The following is a 19,705-nucleotide window of genomic DNA, read 5'->3' on the forward strand; positions in this document are numbered from 1 at the left end:
GGCAGCCTGGGCCAGGCTCTGCCACCCTCACTGGGAAGAAGTTTCTTCTCATATTTAAGTGGAACCTCCTGTGTTCTAGTTTGAACCCATTACCCCTTGTCCTACTGCTGGTTGTCACCGAGAAAAGCCTGGCTCCATCCTCCTGACACTCACCCTATATATATTTTAAAAATTAATGACGTCAGCCCTCAGTCTCCTCCAGCTCCAGAGCCCCAGCTCCCTCAGCCTTTCCTCACACGGGAGATGCTCCACTCCCTTCAGCATCTTGGTGGCTGTGCTGGACTCTCTCCAGCAGTTCCCTGTCCTGCTGGAACTGAGGGGCCACAACTGGACACAATATTCCAGGTGTGGTCTCACCAGGGCAGAGTAGAGGGGCAGGAGAACCTCTCTGACCTCCTGACCACCCCCCTTCTAATCCACCCCAGGTACCATTGGCCTTCCTGGCCGCAAGGGCCCAGTGACAGCTCGTGGTCATCCTGCTGTCCCCAGGACCCCCAGGTCCCTTTCCCTTACACTCGACTCTCCTACCTATCAACTTATCCCAGTGCAAAAAGCAGATCCAAATTGGGATCCCTCCATCACTGTCTCTTCTAGGTGACGGCACAAGCCTGAACTGGAACTGATGATGGAAGACATAGACCTAAGGATACCGACAGTCACGCGTCTCTAAACGTCACCTTCACGTGGCCAAGTGCCTTGCTGGGTACATCACACATGCTGGAGAGGAGAAAGAAGACAGAAGTATTGGGAACCACAGAACTGGCAGGGATGAAGCTTTCGGTGGCCACAGGCAATGGGGCAGAGCCGGGGGAATTCTGAGCTCTGTGAGGTGAGGAACATGGCTCTGGGAAGGACGTGTCTCCACAGGACACATGTTTGATATCCTGCCAAAGGCGGGTTGGCCCTCACGATGGAAAAGGACCTTCAGCAGTGGTTGAAATCCAAACTCTGGTGTTGATGAATTACAATAATATATATCTGAAATACTTTCTATTTTATTAATGAATAAAACAGGATCACAGAATGAAGATTAAAAAAAAAAAGGAATTCAGCTGAATTCAGCGAGCTTGTTAACTGAGTGGAAGCTTTCACGGCTTGAAGTGAAAGACTCATTTCTGTGAATGCATGGAACTAAATCAAACAAAAAAAATTGAAAGCGGATTGCAGGAAGCAACTCTGTACTAATAAGAGAATGGACTAGATCAGACCTGGAAGAGCTCAGATGACCCATTGATGATGGGAAGATTCAATGAAGCTGCTGGACAGTGAGTAGGAAGCCTGCATTTAGTGTTGCTGAAGAGTGCGCATGGTGGGCAATTGCCCCCAGTAGCTATAGGGCTAGGCTTAAAATACTGTGAGGAGTTGAATGAGAGTAGCTGGTCTTGGCTTCATCTCCCTGCCATAAAAACAAGTGAATTTAAGACACAGGATAAACAGAGGTAGAAACAAGTGCAAAAAAAATAGAAAGTTTATGTACATTAGCTGTTTATAGCAGGAGAATGAGTCAGTCTATCCCAGCATTTTTTTATTATGACCCAGATGAAGCCTTTAGTATATCCCCACCTTGAAACTGGAAAAAGCTTCTGTATGTTGTATATAAATAGAAATTTTCCAGACATATGAGGACAAGTGCTCAGACTAACTGGACAGACATCACTCCACAATGCAAAACTACCATCAGGTTTTAGTATTATTAGTATTACTTAGAAACTGACCTTATTTACAGTAAATGTTAAGAACTAAAATAATAGAAGGAAGGGAAAAGCTAGGCATGTTTACACACTGCAGGATTCCTCATCCCACTCACTACAGCAGGGTGCTGCTTCCTGGATTGCCTGTTCCCCCTCCCAGCAATCACGTAGCTGTATAAATTTAGAGATCGTCTGTCACAGGGGCAGACTCTGCTTGATGTAGAGCCCAACAGAATTAATAACCCCGCAAGGACGAAAGCCAGGACAGGTTGACACGTTGCCCAGTGCTGGTGATCACACTAGTCTGAGCCTAGGCTTCTCCCAAACGAGCTTTCCTGGGCATGACATCTACCCTGTGTTTTATCCCAAGACTTGTGTCTCTTCCACAATCAATACAGCCACAGTTTGCTAATTCCAGGTTCCTTTAGTCCATGTGGGGCTATGGCTGAGTTACCTAAAGGATTAATTCTTACCTGGATCCAAGAAAACATCAGAAAGAAACGGAAAGAAAATGCAGCTGCTCTTGCGCACCAAAAAGAAGCCAAGCACGGAGATGCCTCCTGAAGTGGCGAGGAACCCCTTGGCTACAGCCGGCTCACACGGGGACTCACCGTCCGTAAAACTAAACTTCGGAAAACGCAGCTAAAGGAGCTCTGGGCTTTCCCTGCAAAAATCCATGTGATTCCTGGGGTGTCTGTGATCCCAAGCAAAGGCCAGCAGCTGTCTGCAGCTGCTCCCCGCCTAAGCCGGGCCTGGAGAAGGTCACGCACGGACTATTTGGAACAAGTTGGTGTGCTAGAAGGAGGCCTCACGCTAAACAACCCCGAAGAGCTGGGAGCAGATTTATTGGAACACTAACCACCAGTGCTGCAAATGCAAGACAGTGTCTCGTGGCCTGGGTAGCTTTGATCCATCTTTGCTTCTGGGATTTTAACTTTTTTTAGTGTCTTGAATCAAATACACAGCTGACAAAACCAGAAAATAGCATTAGTTCAGGGAAGGCTTCGTAGAAACAAGAGATGGTGCTGCAATGGATTTTAAAGCAGAGGTGCACAAAGCGGTATGGAGTCAGCAAAAGGTGCACTGAAGTAATGAGGTAAAACTCATGGTTTGGTGCAGAAAACTTGGTCTTACTAATGGTACCCAGAGCTGAAAAAGATGCAGTTATTAGGAACCACAGAGCATGGAAAAGAATCAACAGATTTGTTGTACTCAGAGGTTACTGCAAGAAAAAACTCTGTATAGACAAAATAAGAACACATGAAAAAGAAACATTTTCCATCACCTACAAAGAGAGACATTTTTCAAGAGATGTCTAACGCCAAATGTATTTCTGTGCTTGATGCATCAGCAGTGTTCTGGCAGGTGCCCTTAGGAAAATAAAGGGCATGTTTGTGGGCATTCAACACTCTTTTTAAGAGACACTTTCCTCAGCCTGTCGCTTGGGTTGAGTTCAGCACCAGAGGTGTTTCACTGGAAAATACAACATATTTTTGCTGGTGTTTCCAGGAAGGTTCCAAAGTCTACAGGGCGATGCTTACATCTGGGGAAAATCTGCAGAAAAGGCACGACAGAAAGCTCCAGTCCACTTTGGACAGAGCTGGAGCTGCTAAGCTAAAGCTGAATTCCACGTATGGGAAATAAAGGAAAGATGTTCTGTTATTCTGTATCAGGCGGAGAAGAGTTTGGCAAGACGTACCCGGCTGCCCCAACACATGAGGAGATTCAAGGATTTCCTGGAATGACGATGTGCAAACAAAGCTGCCCTACTTCAGCTGCTCAAATTAGCAACCTGGGAGCACTACCGTGCAGAAAGCTGTCCTGGGGAACGAGGGATGATGATCTTCACAGAGCACACGTGGGAACCGAAGCAGCAAGGCTTGTCCTTAGACATGGTGATATTCAGCTCGAGAGGAGCTGGCACAGGCTCCATCAGTGGCGTGGCCAAAATGAAGACCCAAGCCACACATACCTTGGTGCTCACAGAACTAGGACGCTCAAAAGAGATGGGGATTTCGGCCACAGCTGGTGGTTATGTGTGTAAACGCAGGAGTCCCTCCTTGAGGAAAGGAGGTGTTGTCTGTCATCAACCACAAACCATGAACATGAGTGGGAACCATGAACACACGGATCCCTGGAGACATCCCAGGCCAGGCTGGACGGGGCTCTGAGCAACCTGAGCTGGTGAAGATGTCCCTGCTCATGGCAGGGGTGGCACTGGGGGAGCTGGGAACATCCCTTCAACCCAAACTATTCTATGATCCTATGAACACAACCATAGTTGCTGCCAAAAAGATGCTGGCAAGGTACTCCTTGAGAACACAGTTCTGTTTCAGCTACGAACACACGATTTGCAAAGCAGATTAAAACGTCTGGTTGGTGCACACACACTCTACACTCATTTATTGCTCTGGTGATGCCAACAACAGCTTTGCATGTTGTGTTAGCAGCAACACCACCATGCCCTGTGCCCAGAGACCCGCTCACCCCCAGAAGAACCCACATTGCCAAAACAGCTCTACCACATTCAGAGATCTCCTGCTCTAGAAATTTTGTCAAAATAAACTGGATAAGCCTCCCTACCCAAATATTTAGAAACCAGTCTCTATATATATTCTTCGAAAAAATACGGATTGCAAATGCCAGATCACCTGCAGAAGACGAGATCTCACAGGTAGGCACTGCATCAAGCTGGTGTACTCCTAACACATCTTCAATCTCGACAGGATCTTTTGGGTTGGTGATGGGATTTTTTTTTAAAGCAGTAGGATAAGAGAGAGAAATGTTTTACACTAGCTGAAGTAAACAATCCTGTGGGAATAGGTAGCTCAGGATTGTCACATATGGCAAAATCAGTCAAACAGGCAGACAAAAATCAGCAGCCTAAAAAACTTGTCACCAAGACAATGCAGGTACATTTTCACTATGAAAACAGTGGGTGATCTGGATTACTGAATATCTTTCCGTGACACAGCTTGATGGAAGATATGGCAGCCAGCAAGATTGAGCTGATTTTTGCTAAATAAGGTGCCTGAAATAATAGTCCTGGTTGACGGGCTTTAGCCATCTGTAGTAAAATCGGGACCTGGAATTTCCTTTCTGACTTGCTCCTGTTATCACCAGTGCAACGGTTTGCTGTTAAAAGCCAAAACAGTGAAGGACCTACTAAAAAAAGACACAGAGTCAGACTCTCATCTGAGTGTTTACACGCTGCTACTACTATTGTTATGTTTGGCGAGCGGAGGAGCGTGTGAGTGGGGACACCTTGCAGAGGCGCTTTGAAGGAGCAGTTGGACGTGGCTCCTTTGCTGCCCAGATGCTCACGTTACAATAACGCAGAATAAAGCCCTGAACGAAACAGGGCCCTGCTTAAAGTCGTGTCTTGAAGTCAGTGCTGAACAGCTCAGCTCCTGATTCCACTGAAGCCTCTTAAAGCCAGAGGTTAGAAATTATCATCCCTGGTAACAAGCTGGTAGGAAAAGAAGTTTTATAGGGTATTCTGGTGACGGATCTGTGGCCTCCCAAATATTTGGGTGATGAGGACTCGGCAGACTGCAGTTGCAAGAAAGGTTTTGTTTCGAGAGATCAGTGAGTTTGATCTGCAGTGGAGGGCATGGTAAAGCTTTTAAAGTAGACTGAAAACCAAAAAAAGGTTTCTCATCTGCAACCTTGAGTCTTGGTTTTATTAGTGTGTGCTAACTCCAAGCTCACACTTAATCATAACATGCAAAATAACTTAAAAACTACAAATAACACTGCTTAGGCATTAATGACTAAAGCTGCTGAACTGGTGACAAGCAAAACTCATTAATTACTTACTATGAGTATCCTATAAATAGGTGGTAGGTGCTGCAACAAGGAAGAAAGGTTGGTCCAAGCCTCGAAGAGATGGAAGGCCCAGAAAGACAGGGAATAAAGGGCATGAAAATATCATATTTAGGAGTAATATTAATATTTAGGCCCAATAGGAAGTCGTCTCAGCATGTCAGCAAGTGAAACAGTCAGGATTTTCATGGTAAGCATGGAAAACAACACACCATAGAGGAAGGGACTAAAGGGCAAGAACTAAAGGTTGTTTGCATGAGAAATTTTGTTCCTGTCAAGTGCAAGGGGCAGCAGGGGGGAAAGAATAGATCTTAAATGAGACACAGGATATAAGATGAGGACAGGCCAAGAAGGACTGAAAAGTACAGACAAGTATTTGATGTGATAGAGAAGAAAAAGCCAAATGAGAGGAAGTTTCTGAATGGATATGATTTGGGCAAAAGTCAGTGCTCATCAAGGCCAAGAGAAAAGGATGTTGCACTAATCGAGACATGATGAGATAACAACTTGGACAAGAGTTGGAGCTGCAAGGAAGAAAAGGTTGAACACTTATGGTCAAAAACACTTAGTACAGGAACAGGAAAACAAGAAGATGTTTATTGGCCAGAAACAGAAGGAAAATCTCTGTCCACCACCTGAATTGTATCAGCTGAGACAAGTCGTCCCAGGAGATGCTCCTTCCCCTCCCACACTGTGCAGCTTCCTCCTCTAACTCCGCTTCCCTTCCCAGCTTTCTGTTATCATCTGGATGTCTATCTGTTCTTTTGCAAAGGACTTGACCAAGGAAAACAGAGGGCTTGTAAATCCGCCTGCCCGAACGTGGCTTTTTGATGTCTGGAGCACAGAGACACGCTGATGAAATTTATGGTTTCCAAGGAGGATTGAGAAAGGGAGAAATTTATGTTAGGAAAATGTGACTGTCATCTCAGTTTATCTCCCAGCTTTGTAATGGAAAACAGGCATTTTACAAACACATACACACAAAGCACAGCGTGAAACCGTTTATGAACTCGAGCACTTTAACCAAGAACCATTCCACAAAGACTGGTAATAATAACGTTAATAATGCAATAAATCACACGCCATCTGTAACCTCACATCAGTGTCCACCTCGCGCCCTGGTGAGAAGCAAGGCAGCAGCATCTCTTCCCTCTTCCATCCTTCATCCTGTCGGTATCGACCAAAAGACTTGGGATCCTTCAGACCAGCAGACTGACCACAAACACCCTCGAGTCATTCTAGAAGCTGTTGCACATCACACAAATAAAATGTAGAGCTACAACCAGATTTACTGAGGATACTTCAAAGTGATGGCTCCAGTAAAGCCCATCCTAAACACGTGGGTTACCTGAAAACCTTCAGCTCTATGCCGAAGCTGGCAGATGCCTAGAGCAAGCCAAGCAATTAGCTGGAAGGGGTTAAGCCATTAAAACAGAAATGCTCAAATTTGTATATTAAAGAAAACAGGCACATTTGTATTCCCGCTCAATGAGTGCGCTTTTCAGTCCGTCGGCAGCTCATTTGGACTTTTGAATTTACAGCAGGAAACACCACAGATTATGCTTCAATTTATTTCTTGAGACTGTTTGCAAGGAAACCTGAAACTTGCATTAAGACAAAAGAGTATCTATTTGATTTGGTACCAAATGATTTGAATTCAAAGCTACCTCCATTTCTGAAGTTTACACCAAGCCGTTTCAAAGTATTTAAACTATTTTGCAAGCATTTAGACAGGAAGCTTTTCTATACTCACCCTGGAGGAAGTGGTGGCATTACTGATATATGTCCTGCACTACATTAAGTGTGGCTGTGGAGTTATTTATGTGCTTTTCCTGACTTCTTTTGACACAGGAGTTGATTGCAGTGCTGTATGATTACGTCTGCATCTCTGAATCTTTCTGTCTCAGCTGGAAAGTCTCAAGTTCCAAGCTGGGATTCCCTCTCCACCCCCTTCTCATGTACTTAACCCTCCTTCTGCTGGAAGTGCCTGGTAAACATCCACTAAAACCTCCTGGGTCCAGAAGACTGCAGAGAGCACTCTTCTGCAGGCATTTTAAGAGAAGAAGTATTTTCTTAGATGCTCTCTGCTTTTTAACTCTGTGCTATAGGAAAGCTTTTTAAAACTATCATTTATTTTTTTAAACTATGGACTCCTAGAAATCGGTCTCAAAGGAATACAATTTTCAAGTCTCTTTTTTTTTTTTCTTTAAAGAAATTGTTTCAGTCTTGAATTCTTATGATATTTATCAACCCACCCCACCTCCCTCGGTCCCCAGACCACCTATGGACAGAAGCATCGCTCATTAGTAAGACTTGCACTGTCGGCTACAAACAAGCATCTGTGCACGAGAACCGATCACTTTTCTGTTTCACTGGTCGCAACTCAGCAAAATGCACATTTAGCCCAACTCAACCCTCGGCCATTAGGAGCTGCGACAACAGAGAACACGTTCTCCCGCTCCATGGATGGCTGTGCAGGGTGACAGAGCTGCCACTGTCATCCGATTTCTGAGCCAAACGCTTCCCAAGTGACAGTCCTGTATCCGCCACTGTCCATTTGCCATCGTCTTGCTCAGGTCTGTGCAGACTGACAGAGAGACCAGAAAAAAGCAGAGCTTAGCCTGCTCTGACAGTTTGTAGCAAATCTCAAGCACAGTCATTGTATTAATAGTCAAAACTCACATGCTACAGCTTCCATTTCCTCCCCAGAACCAGCATCCTAGATACATCACAGACCCCATCGCCATCGTGTATTTCTCTGGACACAGTAAAGGACAAAAACTGAGAATGGAAACCAAAAAGCTACGTACCCTGTGATGAAACAGGGGTTGGTGGTAATTTAGACCAGGAGCTGCACGTTTGGTCACTTTGGGCAGCAGTGGCACAGTGGCAGCAATTGCCACCTCCAGCCTGGGAACTCCTCTGGAATTTCCCCCTCATGAGGAAACCTCGTGTCTCTCAGACACACAAAAACTCCAAAATCCAGCTATTAAGGAAGATCAATTACTCTAGATAAAATAAATATTAACTGATGCAACATAAGTTTCCTTCCCATCCTTCCTCACATCCTAGCAAGTGATGGACAACGGTGTCGGTCATCGGGATGTTTCGCTGTGTACACTTGGTATTTCCACATAGGTATCTGTTTTCAGCACTCCTTCCAAGTAACTATCAGAGAAATTACGCAGGTAAAACCAAAATAAAAGAAAAAACACAACAAACCTTCCAAAAATTGCTCAAGCACTTACTATCTATGGAGCTTTATCAGTGCCAAGCATGTTGCATTTGCTCAAACAAAGGAAGCGGCGCAGAAAACCACGTCAGTCCCTGCAGACATGCACAGACATCAAAGATCCTTGTGGGAATATTCCTACAAAAGTTGATTTTCTGGTGGAAAACATTAATACCTTCTGCCTCTTACAGAAAGTATAACAAAAGCAAAAAATTATTTTCACTAACACTGAAGCACATTCAGGCTTTTCCCACACAATGAAAATGCAAGAAAATGTCAGAGGTGGAAAGATTAGAGATGTGATTTTTTTTCCTTTTTTTTTTTTTAATATTCTGAGACAGAATGTGCCCCAGAAGCTCTTAGTTTCATTATAATGGTCAATTTAACAGAACTCAAAGAAACTGCAGGCAGAACCCAAACCAGATGTAATGCCCCCCCCCAGACACTAGCAATCTATTTAGAAACACAATAAGGCATAAAACAAGATACAAGGCTTATAAAAATAAAATAAGAAAATAAATTAAAAAAATCCAAAGCAAAGCCCAGGCCTTCACCTTGCCCCTGCCTACCTCCAACGCTGCTGTCCCTTGGATAAAAGTAGAATAGTTTTGTCACTATTGTATTGCAAATAATGAAGAACTTCTGAGTGTGAACCACCTCCTGGGGCTGCACGTTTAACTGCAGAAAGGAGCGAGAGGAACCTGAATGAATGAAAAGGGAGGAAGGGATTCAAAATAAATCAACAAACTGTTTCTCATCTTTTCCTTGATTCCTCCCACCTCCTCTCCTACGAACATTTGGGCTTTTTTTTGTTAAATTTCCCTTCTGGTTTTGCTGATGAGAGCACAGAGCCCATTAGAGCAGAGGGATTAAGAGAGTTGGAGGATTGAGTAATAAAATTGCTGTTAAATAAGAGCAGCTCTGCAGGGCAGATGGGCCGGGGAGGGAGCTCAGCGGTTCACACGCGCCGGCACGGGGAGGTAAAGCACATCGTTTGTGTCTAATTAATTCCTACCAATCTGGGCTTATTAGAGAAGGGTTGCGACACCAGGGAGCTGGAAGCATTTTGGGGACGAAAGGCACCAAATTACAAGTTTAGCTGCTGTTCTCAGTGCGACTTGCACCGCCAGCGACTCGTTTATTCACCTGGGTGCTTGCAAAAGAAGGTTTCATTTTGCTAAATTAATTTTGGTTACTAAAACTGAAAATGTTACTAATTAATGGCAGACACATCATTTCCAATTGTGGCAAATAAGCCAAGTAATAAAGTTACTTCCTCCCTGTGCACCAGGCAATGTCTGTAACCATTCTCGTTGGTTTCTTCCCCTGTTAAATGCAATTCAGATCAAGGGTTTACAGTTTATTTCTATTTAATTAGAGGTGGCCAGCCAAGCTCCTCCGGTAAGATCAATGGGGTAAAATGGATCTAGGTTGTTCATATAGATTAAAAGCAACTGCTATAAGAAATGGGGGAACTGAAAAAAAATATCAAAAGGAAGTGAGAAGAAGCAAGAAGTGACTTCTAGCACCAAAGCAGTAGGAGGTGAGCCAACCCATGAAAATTCAAGCAAACAGACAGCCATATACATATAGATATATGTATCTGTGTATATATATGTAAACACATCAAGCAAGCCAAGTGCACTTTTCAGCTAGTCAAATGGTGTGGGGCAGCTCCCAGATTTTTTTCTCCTTTACTGAGAAAGCCAGTGGTAAATTTAATATATAGTTCATCAATTAAAAATTGAATTCTTTAAAATATACATACATATTCCCTGTGGTAATAACGAGAGAGAAAAGCCCCTTTGATTCCAATGTACTTGCTTCAGTTCTCAGATCCTGATACGATGCACTCAACAGTTTGAGAAATAAACCTAAGTGCATCTTGAAAACAGAAATCCCAGTGATTCCCTAAGAAAAGTGGGGAATTGATGTGCAAAACAGGGATATTGATTATTTTCAAACTGAATACCATAAATGTCCAGCTGGTGGCATAGTGAGGGACAATGACCAGCCTGTCCTTACAGTGTAGCACGGAGAGACGTCGGGCTCAACTCGGCTTTCCATCCAGGCTTTTGCTGATCTGTTCAGCAACCAGACTAAGTTTCCTTTAACCCGTACGAAAAACCTGAAATAAAATATTTACTGGAAGGTTATATAACATACATTAACTTATGCTTAACCCAAGCTGCAGGATAGAGATGAAACTCGACAGTTGACTTAAACATTCAAAACCACAGACTGACCTGAGGGACGGGAAGAACAAAACTTTTGCCAGTCTGACAGTCAATTAAAAATATCCATGCTGATGACCCAAATCCTAAAAATATATTTTTCTGCCTAAAATATACAATTTTGCCTTTGCAAAATGTATACTTTAAAAATTAGAATGGGAAACAAACATGAGAAAGCTTTCAAAATTGAATTTGCGTAAGTTTAAAAACCAGCAAAACAGTCAAACAAAGGAGATGTTTGCTCTTGAAATCAACCTTGCACGTGAAGTTGTAGATGAGGAAAAACAGGTTTTCATAGAGTTCCATCCAATTTATCACGCTAAAGAACAAGACTTGATTAGAAAATCCCCTGGCACCTTTTGGAAGAGGAGCAGCGTTGACCCCTTGCCCTGGCAAACCGCCCATGAGCCACCGCGTCCCGCTCACTTCAGCTCTTGCTTCAGCTCTTCCTTCATCTCCGCTCACTGCACGGGGAATTATTCCTATTTTCGTGTGGTATAAAACAACCTCTAAATACGTCAAACCTTGTTTAGCAGGGAAATCAAGTCTGTCTGTTTGTAGCGGGGCATTAAATGCAATCTGAGTTTACCCCAAACACCACTGGGAGTGAATGACTTTCTTATTCCCGGCTTTATTCAAGGAAATGAGGTTTGACTGCCGAGTACTCGCCTAAATCAGCAGAGCTTACGGGAGAGCTTGGGGACTGCAGGGAATGAAAGGAACGTTCTTAGTTCTGATAACGGGAAACAGTTTTTGGTGAATTATTGTTACGGCCCTAAATTTTCAGTACTTAGATAATTAGGAATTCAGAAGGAATTCTGATTGCCAACAGAAGTTTGTGCAGAGTGAGATTCTACAGTGATTTTTTTTTTTAAGGTATTGGTTTTCTCACTGTATTTTCTACCACGAAACTCCGCAGCGGTTCTGTGAAGTGGATAATAAAGCACAACCCAGCAGAGCACAACTGAACACGCACCAGGATCTCTGCGATGGAGACAAGCGCTAGAGCCACGTTTTAGCCAGAGTTCCTTGCTTTATAGGCAAACTGTCAATACTGAAATGCTTAAAAATGCAGCATGCCAGTTTATTTGAGTCATGGAAGGGCGTTTTTTATAGTTTTGTTTTGCAAGACAAAATATGCAAAACTAACAAGGAATGAAAGAAAGAAAAGAAATAATCCACATCCTTCACTTTTTTAAGACCAATTTCTAGTTGTACAATCCATCAAAAACCGCAACACTTTGATTAGTTTTTACAACAGGACCATGGAAGCCTTTAAGAATTCATGAGATGGATGCTCCTTCAGGTGGGATTCAAGATAAAATGACCTGAGAGGTCACGATAATGGTACCATCCTGCATGTGCAGCCACAACTACATGTCAAGAATTTCAGTAAAACATCAAGATAAATGGTGAGGTCCCATCTCTGGTGAACTTAATATCGAAAATAACCAACAGGGCCAAGCAGGGTAACCAGAGGCTCTCCTCCCTCAAAGCCTCCATGCCTAAACATTATTACACAAAACAAAAATCAAACCCATTTAAACAGTATTCTGCAGGTCACAAGATTAATTAGAAATAAAATATGCAGGTGATCCTAGTCTAACCTTACAAGAAATGTCCCCCCGAAGACTCTTGGCCGTATGTTTTCAATCTCTGCCTCTTGGACAAAAGCAACATGAGGAGAAAATAAAAAGTTAAAACTGAGGATGTTAGAAGGTTTGCTGAGGGGGAAAGAACCTTATTATTGAAAAGGCAGAAGCTGTGAATAACAAAAGGAGATATAATGAGAACTCATTTCTAGCTGACCTGCTGAAACGGTCAATCTCAAAGGGCAGAACTACATCCATGGTCAAACACCAACGTGTGTGAACACCGAGCCAGGCAAAATCCCCAGTACCCCCGCAAGATTTTAACTCCTTATCTTGGAATACATTTAGGATTTCTTACTGTTATGTTGATATGCTATTGCTACGATAATCTCTGTGTGAACGTGCTCTTCACACTTGCACAGAACCTCACAGAGTCCTCACAGTCACAAGCATTTCCTAGGAGGGGACTTGTTCTTCAATTAGTCTTCTCGGGAACGACTTATTTGTACGTGACACACTCTGTGATGTCTAGGAAACACATAAAACATTCTTGGAGAGAAGACATTTCCTCCCTGGACAAGGACATAAATCCTCCAAGGACATAAAACGCACAGAAGGGGAGCAGGGACGGGGGTTCCTCGTGGGAATACCTGGCTCAGTGTTGAAGTCTCTTTGAACTATAAACAGAGTGTGATAGAGCTCAGACTAATGGAAACATTGGCATAACACTGAGAAAAACTCCCCTCTCGAGGAACATGCAGTTGTAACATCTGAATGCACAGGAGGGGCCTTAACAAGTTGCTCTCCTTACCTATTTATTTCAATTGATTTGTACACTCTCCATTCCACACTGGCGAAGGAGATTTCATTCTCTTGATATCTAGTGAATGCTATTTCACTGTTTGATACGCCTTTACAATTGCTTTTAACAGAAGAGCCTGGAGCGTGCAGCAGTCTTAGCGGCTAAAGGAAACCTCTCCTGAACTCAGTTTCATCTTGCACCTGAGCTGAAAAATGCAAAGAGAACAAAGTTCTTAGTTGCACCATCAAACAAAGACAAAGACCCTACAGTTCAAATGCACGCGTGTTCCCCTGGAAAGCAGAAGATGCCCAGGGTGCGGAAGGAAAGCTGGGTAAGAAGAAAATATTCTGAAAAAGACAAGAAAAATGCTGTGGCCACTATGAATATAGCAAGAGAGCGGCATGTGGTAGCACACAGCAGCTTTGCCATCCCAGCTTTCCGACTGTCATTCCCAAGTGATAAATTATTATTAAACGGCCATGCTAAAATGTACAGGCCTTGCTTTATTTTTAGGCTTCTGTTTGGGTGCCAAGCTCTTCAAACACCACCCAGTCTGAGAAGCACTATTAAAAAAAGAAACTGAAGAGGAGCCAAATTCTTGGCCTGTTGCAAACATTGCATTCAATAAGCTGTGGTTCAGTTTGCATTGTACTTGTGCGTCAAAAAATATCCTAAGGAGAAGTAGGAATTTACATAAAGTATAACACTTACCAGGGACAACGTGGCCAGAAACTGGGTGTGCTTAACCCTTCCTTTAATCAAAAAAATAAAATGTTATCCTGAATTCAACCATGTAGAATTTGTGGCAACGCCTCATTCACTGATCATCTTACAGGTCTTTTCCAACCTAAACGATTCTATGATTATACGTTAAAGGCAGTATGAGCCACATATAGACAATAACCATATAACAGAATTAGCTGAAAAACAAATACAAAGCAACACCTCCCCCAGCAAACTCTATATTTTTCTAAAACGTGCACCATTAAGATAACCAGGTTACAGCAAACTTATCCTTTCCACTCAAGCTTAGCAAATATGAAAATGTAGCTTTTGTGACATCGGTATCACATTTCCCATAAGTTTTAGTGGAGAGGGGATTTCACCCTCCTGCTGCAGGTTGGATAACAAGCCAGGTCTCGGATTTTTTCAGCCCAGCTTTGGATGGATGAATCCCAAGCTGAGGAATTGCCACAAATACCTGGACAAAGGAGGGAGGAGGAACTAAAAAGGGAGACAGCTCAGAAGAATTGTCCACATTTTCAACAAATTATTTCATAAACTCATCGTATAAAATAGGACTTAAAAACTCAAAAGCTTAACTATCACATTTTTCTCGCACTGGAAATTTAAATAGCATGATCTAAGTTCGATATCTTCCTTATAGACTTAATCTTACTTCTCAGTTTGCCGGCAGAGCTTGCCAGAGAGCGTCTGTCTTCAAGTGCTCCAGAACTACACTCCTACAGCACAGTCCAGTCAAACCGTATTCATCCCTAAGGCAGAGAGTAACTTAGAGCTGCACTATTCATAAATACACATTTATTTTTCATTAGAAATGCATAATTACAGCATTTAAAAGCATTTCCCCCTAGAAAAGTAGTTAAGCAACAGTACAAACAAAATCGTTAGTCTTCTGCAAATACATTTTTCATTACACTGAACAGAAAACACCAGCAAAAGGCTAATACTTGCAGTTATGGGATTTCTCTTTTTTTTTAATATTTTTCATTTTTGTTATAAACACCATCGCAAATAAAAAAAAAGCTGTTTAAACAGTGAAAAATATTTGAGCTTTTTGATTTCCTATATGTGGTAAAGCAAGTATTGCAAAGCAGCAATACACTTCCTAAGATATCTGCAGACATTCAAATGGCTTATTTCACAGAAGAAACGAACAGGATGAAACATTTAATTTAGTCTCATGGTTTTGATTCATTAGATTTCTTTCTCTTTTTCCGAAAGAATCTTTTGTTTTCTCTTTAAGTGTACCTAAGTGCAGGCCACGTATTTGTTCTGCAGGCCCAGATTCTCGCTTGATGTAGCGATGAAGCTCCGATTTAATTGAATGGCTCTGATTTATTCCAGGTGAGGACAACCAGATCATGAGAGCTCTGCTCTTTGCAGGGGATGTTCGTGGTGGGACCATGAGTCTAAGAGGCATTTCCGTACTCGTGTTCTTGCACGACGATTACAGCACTTAACTTCGGACCGGGGCTCACGGACGTCTCGGCTGACGCAGCTTTTTGCGATTCTCTTACTGAATTTGGATGGCTCCGTGTTCTATCTGCATTTCTGGTTGGATTGCTGATTGAAGGGTATCAGTGCCCTGCAAAAGGAAACATGACATGAGTAAACCTATATAAAAGTGCTTTCCATTGGTGTAGCCAAGGGAATGTGAACATGTTATACTAATATAAAGTTATTGTATATACCAGTGCAAAATCTGCACAGCTATCAGCTCTATGACAGAGTTGAAATGGGAATACACTTACAAAGCATCACAAATAACATGAAGAGTCCATACGAAGACAAAGTAGACTAACGCCCTTCAGACTGGAAAGAGGCTGAATAATGAAATCACAATAAGGAGCCACAAAATCATGAGTGGCACAAAGACAGCAAATAGAAAACAATTATCCTCTCTTCCCAAGAAAGAACAAGCTCTAAAAAAGAAACAAAATAAACCCTGTGTCTGGCACAACGTGCGGAAGCTGTGGAAGGACACGACGGACAGGCCGACAGCTCGGGATACAGAGCTGAACTGTGTTATAGAAGGAAAGTTCACCAAGGGTGGTCACAGAAAAGAGAGTTTGAAGTCTCAGAACTACTGTAGGTAAAGACAGTAAAATTACCTGTTTGCCCTGTGCTGGGAATTTCCCCAGCTGGTGCAGGATACGGTCTGAAACCGCTGACTTTACCCACTTCAGTCTTTCTCTATTTTGTGTAAAGTGAGAGCAGCGCTACTATAGTGAACTTCTTCCTCAAATAAAATTCTTCCTACAGGCCTGATTCTACTCACTTTCCAAGCAAAACCAGTCCTCCATGAAACAAAATTAGAGTGAACGCAACTGACTGAAACTTTGAAATGAAGTCTCCTTAAACATGGCATTATTGCTCAGCAGTAATCAGACAGTGAAAGGATAATCCCACAGCAAACTGCCTTTCCTTTTTAGCCAAGTTAGCCGGAGTAAGGAAAACTGGATTATGAAACAAACTCCATCTCTAAAGCTATAAGACATTTAGGATTTAAGAACAGCTGTATTGGCTTGGATAAAGTCCATCACACCCAATAAGCCTTCCCTTGATAGCAGCCAATATCACAAACATAGATAAACTAAAAGAAAAGGGCAAGTGTTTAATGATATTTTCCTGTAGACTCCCACAGATTGCAGAGATCTGCCCTTGATGGACTTTTCCTCCATAAATTAATCTAATAGATGCTTTATGTAATGCCCTGGATACAGAATTATTTCTGTGGCAGTGCTTCTGTTATGGAAAAGTCTTATTTGAAGTGCTGTTTTCTGCTCTCAGCCTGGTACGTGCAAGATGATGCACAACCAGATTTCCCATCCTTTGTGTTTTACCATGCGGTCACCACTTATTTGTTCCAATGAAAATACTGGACGTTCAAAATTATAAAGCATTGCTCCTCAATTAAGGTTTTGTTGTCCAATTATTTCTGTTTGCCTCTCTGCCATGTTGCCAATAGTTGCACACAGATACAAGACTTCTTTTTCCTTTATAGGTAATTTGGTGTTTACTTACATGTCCAATAAATTACTGCCAAAGTGGTGAAAATTTCTATCGGATTCCTAAATTTGGCAGCAGGTAAGTTTTGAGATGATCAAAGTTTTCTTTGCCATTAGATGAAAACTGTATGGAAGTAATATAATTATCAAATAATAGCAAAAACAGCAATACTGGATATTTATCCTGCATTCAGACTGGAAGCAGAAGACTGTCCAAAGAGATTAGAAGCACCTTTTAGGTTTGGCATTATGTTTTTTCCCAAATCGAACAAAATTTACCACCGGCATATGAATTTGAGCGCAGAATTAAGCCAAATATTCTCTGCCATCACCACATTCTGTATTTATACATTTTGCAAGCTGCTATAAGTAACAATACTATTGAGACATGAAAACAAATCAACCAAACCTAAATCCCCAAAATGAATCTGATTTCAGACGATACCTCCCTCCACAAATGCATTTGCAGTTTTATGCCAGCAAAGCATTGTTCATATATTAATATTTTGTGTTTACATATGTGGTTTAGGGTCACTAGAAGACTTTTAGAATCCAAGTTATTAATGCTTTTGTCTACAGCTAATTTGCAAATACAAAATTGTGCATGAATACACTGAAGATACTAAGTCTCAGCTTCAGCTGCAGCCAGGAAGGGATTCATTTCCAACAGCCTCAGCCCTGCCTGTGCAATTGCTTCCCAGAAAAAGGCTCAGAAAACTGGTGTCTTGTTTTCAGACATCAAATAAATTCACGCTTGTGGCGTTTCAAACAGGGAATTTATGTGGGGCATAACATCCAAGCCAGGTGGATAACAGACTTTGCCTTTATAAGCTTTGATAGATAAATTGATTCAAATCACTGAGACTATCTCAGTACCTTGGCAAAGTACTTAAAAGGGGCTGAATATAAAGATGGAGACAGAGTTTTTCAGCAGGGCCTGTTGTGACAGGACAAGGGGCGATGGTTTTAAAGTAAAGGAGGGAGATTCAGGCCAGACATGAGGAAGAAATTTTTGCCCCTGAGGGTGGTGAGAGCCTGGCCCAGGTTGGCCAGAGAGGTGGTAGATGAACCATCCCTGGAGACATCCCAGGCCAGGCTGGACGGGGCTCTGAGCAACCTGAGCTGGTGAAGATGTCCCTGCTCATGGCAGGGGGGGAACTGGGGGAGCTGGGAAGGGCCCTTCAACCCAAACTGTTCTGTGAGCCCACGATTCTAAAGAACCCTATGAAAACAGATGAAAGTATCATTACAGCCTCTCTCACAGGGTCTCCCCTTCAGATAACAGATCTAAGATGAGTAGCACTATCCATCATTTTAGCCAAAAAAAGCTATTGGACTATCCACATAACTCAGACTAACGCCAATACCAAGTGGGTTTCTCCAATTCACTAACGGATCCTTAGTTTTCAGCTTGTGTAAACTGAGGAAATATTTATGGCAAACTTATTTTTAGTCTCGTCTGTTTTTACTTTCATACTCTTCTCATTTCGCATTCCTGTTCTGCTTCTCTTCAGCTTTGTATACATCTCTGTGGTTAACCACAGTATTAAAGGCTAACACGGTGAAGAGAAGAGGAATTCCTCCGGTGGCTGCCAGCCGGGTGGGAGATGGGTGCCCGTGTCTAGAACCGAATTCCGTAACCTCCTGCCCATGGGAGGGGGTGGCTGAGAAGTGAGGACGGGCACGAGGAACAGACCTGCAAAATAAATCCACGGGAGGTGAACTGGAGAATTTTCCAGGCCTGGAGTGAGGAGAGCAGCACAAAACCACCTCTTGCTACCTGGTGCCTACTTGTTTTATCAATTGCATGCGATCAGCACTACTTGGGATTTTACAAGAAATAAGGCACAGTCCCTGTAGCATCACTCTTATTGTTGAGCTTACTATTAAAAGTGACTATGAATAAAACATTGAGAAGGTTAGTGCATAAACGAGCCTGGAAAAGAGGGAAAAACATTTTGACAGTGAGTTTGTAGCCAGATCAGAATTCTCTACTAAACTACATATGTATGGGACAAAAATCCACGCTAATATTGGCTGCTAAGGATACCATTAAGTTTTGGCCAGCAAGCAACAGCTTATTTTTCACAAGCATTTGGTGTTCTCTAGAAAAGGAGCTGACTAAGTGGGGTTCACAGAAGAATGTGTAACTGCTTTCAGAAAAGCTTCTGACAACTATTTTAAGTCATCATTCTTGTGTTGTCACCAGTTGCAGCTTCGAGCTGATGAGAAACTCTTCCTGGGCTCAGATACGTGACTGTTCAAACTGATTGAAAAAGAAAAAAAATAAAATAAAAAAAGGTAATTATTCCACCGTAACCGAGAGGATCGAGTGTTCACTTAAAATTGCTAACATTGCGACTCCTGCGGGAAATCCAGGCTGTTGATCAAAATAACTGGAAAACTGCTGTCAGAAAGGGAATAAGATTTTTAAGAGAAACCTCAGTCTGAAAAATACTTTTCGGATAGATTCCAAGTGAGTTTTTTGCCCTGTCCTTTAACGTGGCTCTCAGCCTTCAAGGATGCACAAAAACAATGATGACCAAAATAACTATTCTCTAGAGGCATTGAGCAACA

General features: G+C 42.5%; 1 protein-coding gene across 2 annotated transcripts in view; it reads right to left on the reverse strand.

The window, feature by feature from the left end:
* Window positions 1–14,903: 14,903 nt before the first annotated feature.
* Window positions 14,904–19,705, reverse strand: part of BANP (BTG3 associated nuclear protein) — a 130,970-nt gene continuing 126,168 nt past the window's right edge. For both annotated transcript variants that reach the window (XM_082062801.1, XM_082062800.1), the window contains exon 13: window positions 14,904–15,705. In XM_082062801.1, coding sequence (XP_081918927.1) covers window positions 15,634–15,705 — 72 coding nt within the window. In that variant the 3' untranslated portion in view covers window positions 14,904–15,633. The remainder of the gene's footprint in view (window positions 15,706–19,705) is intronic.

This window comes from Streptopelia decaocto (assembly GCF_964273445.1).
Source record: "Streptopelia decaocto genome assembly, chromosome: 11".
Classification (NCBI taxonomy): Eukaryota; Metazoa; Chordata; class Aves; order Columbiformes; family Columbidae; genus Streptopelia; species Streptopelia decaocto.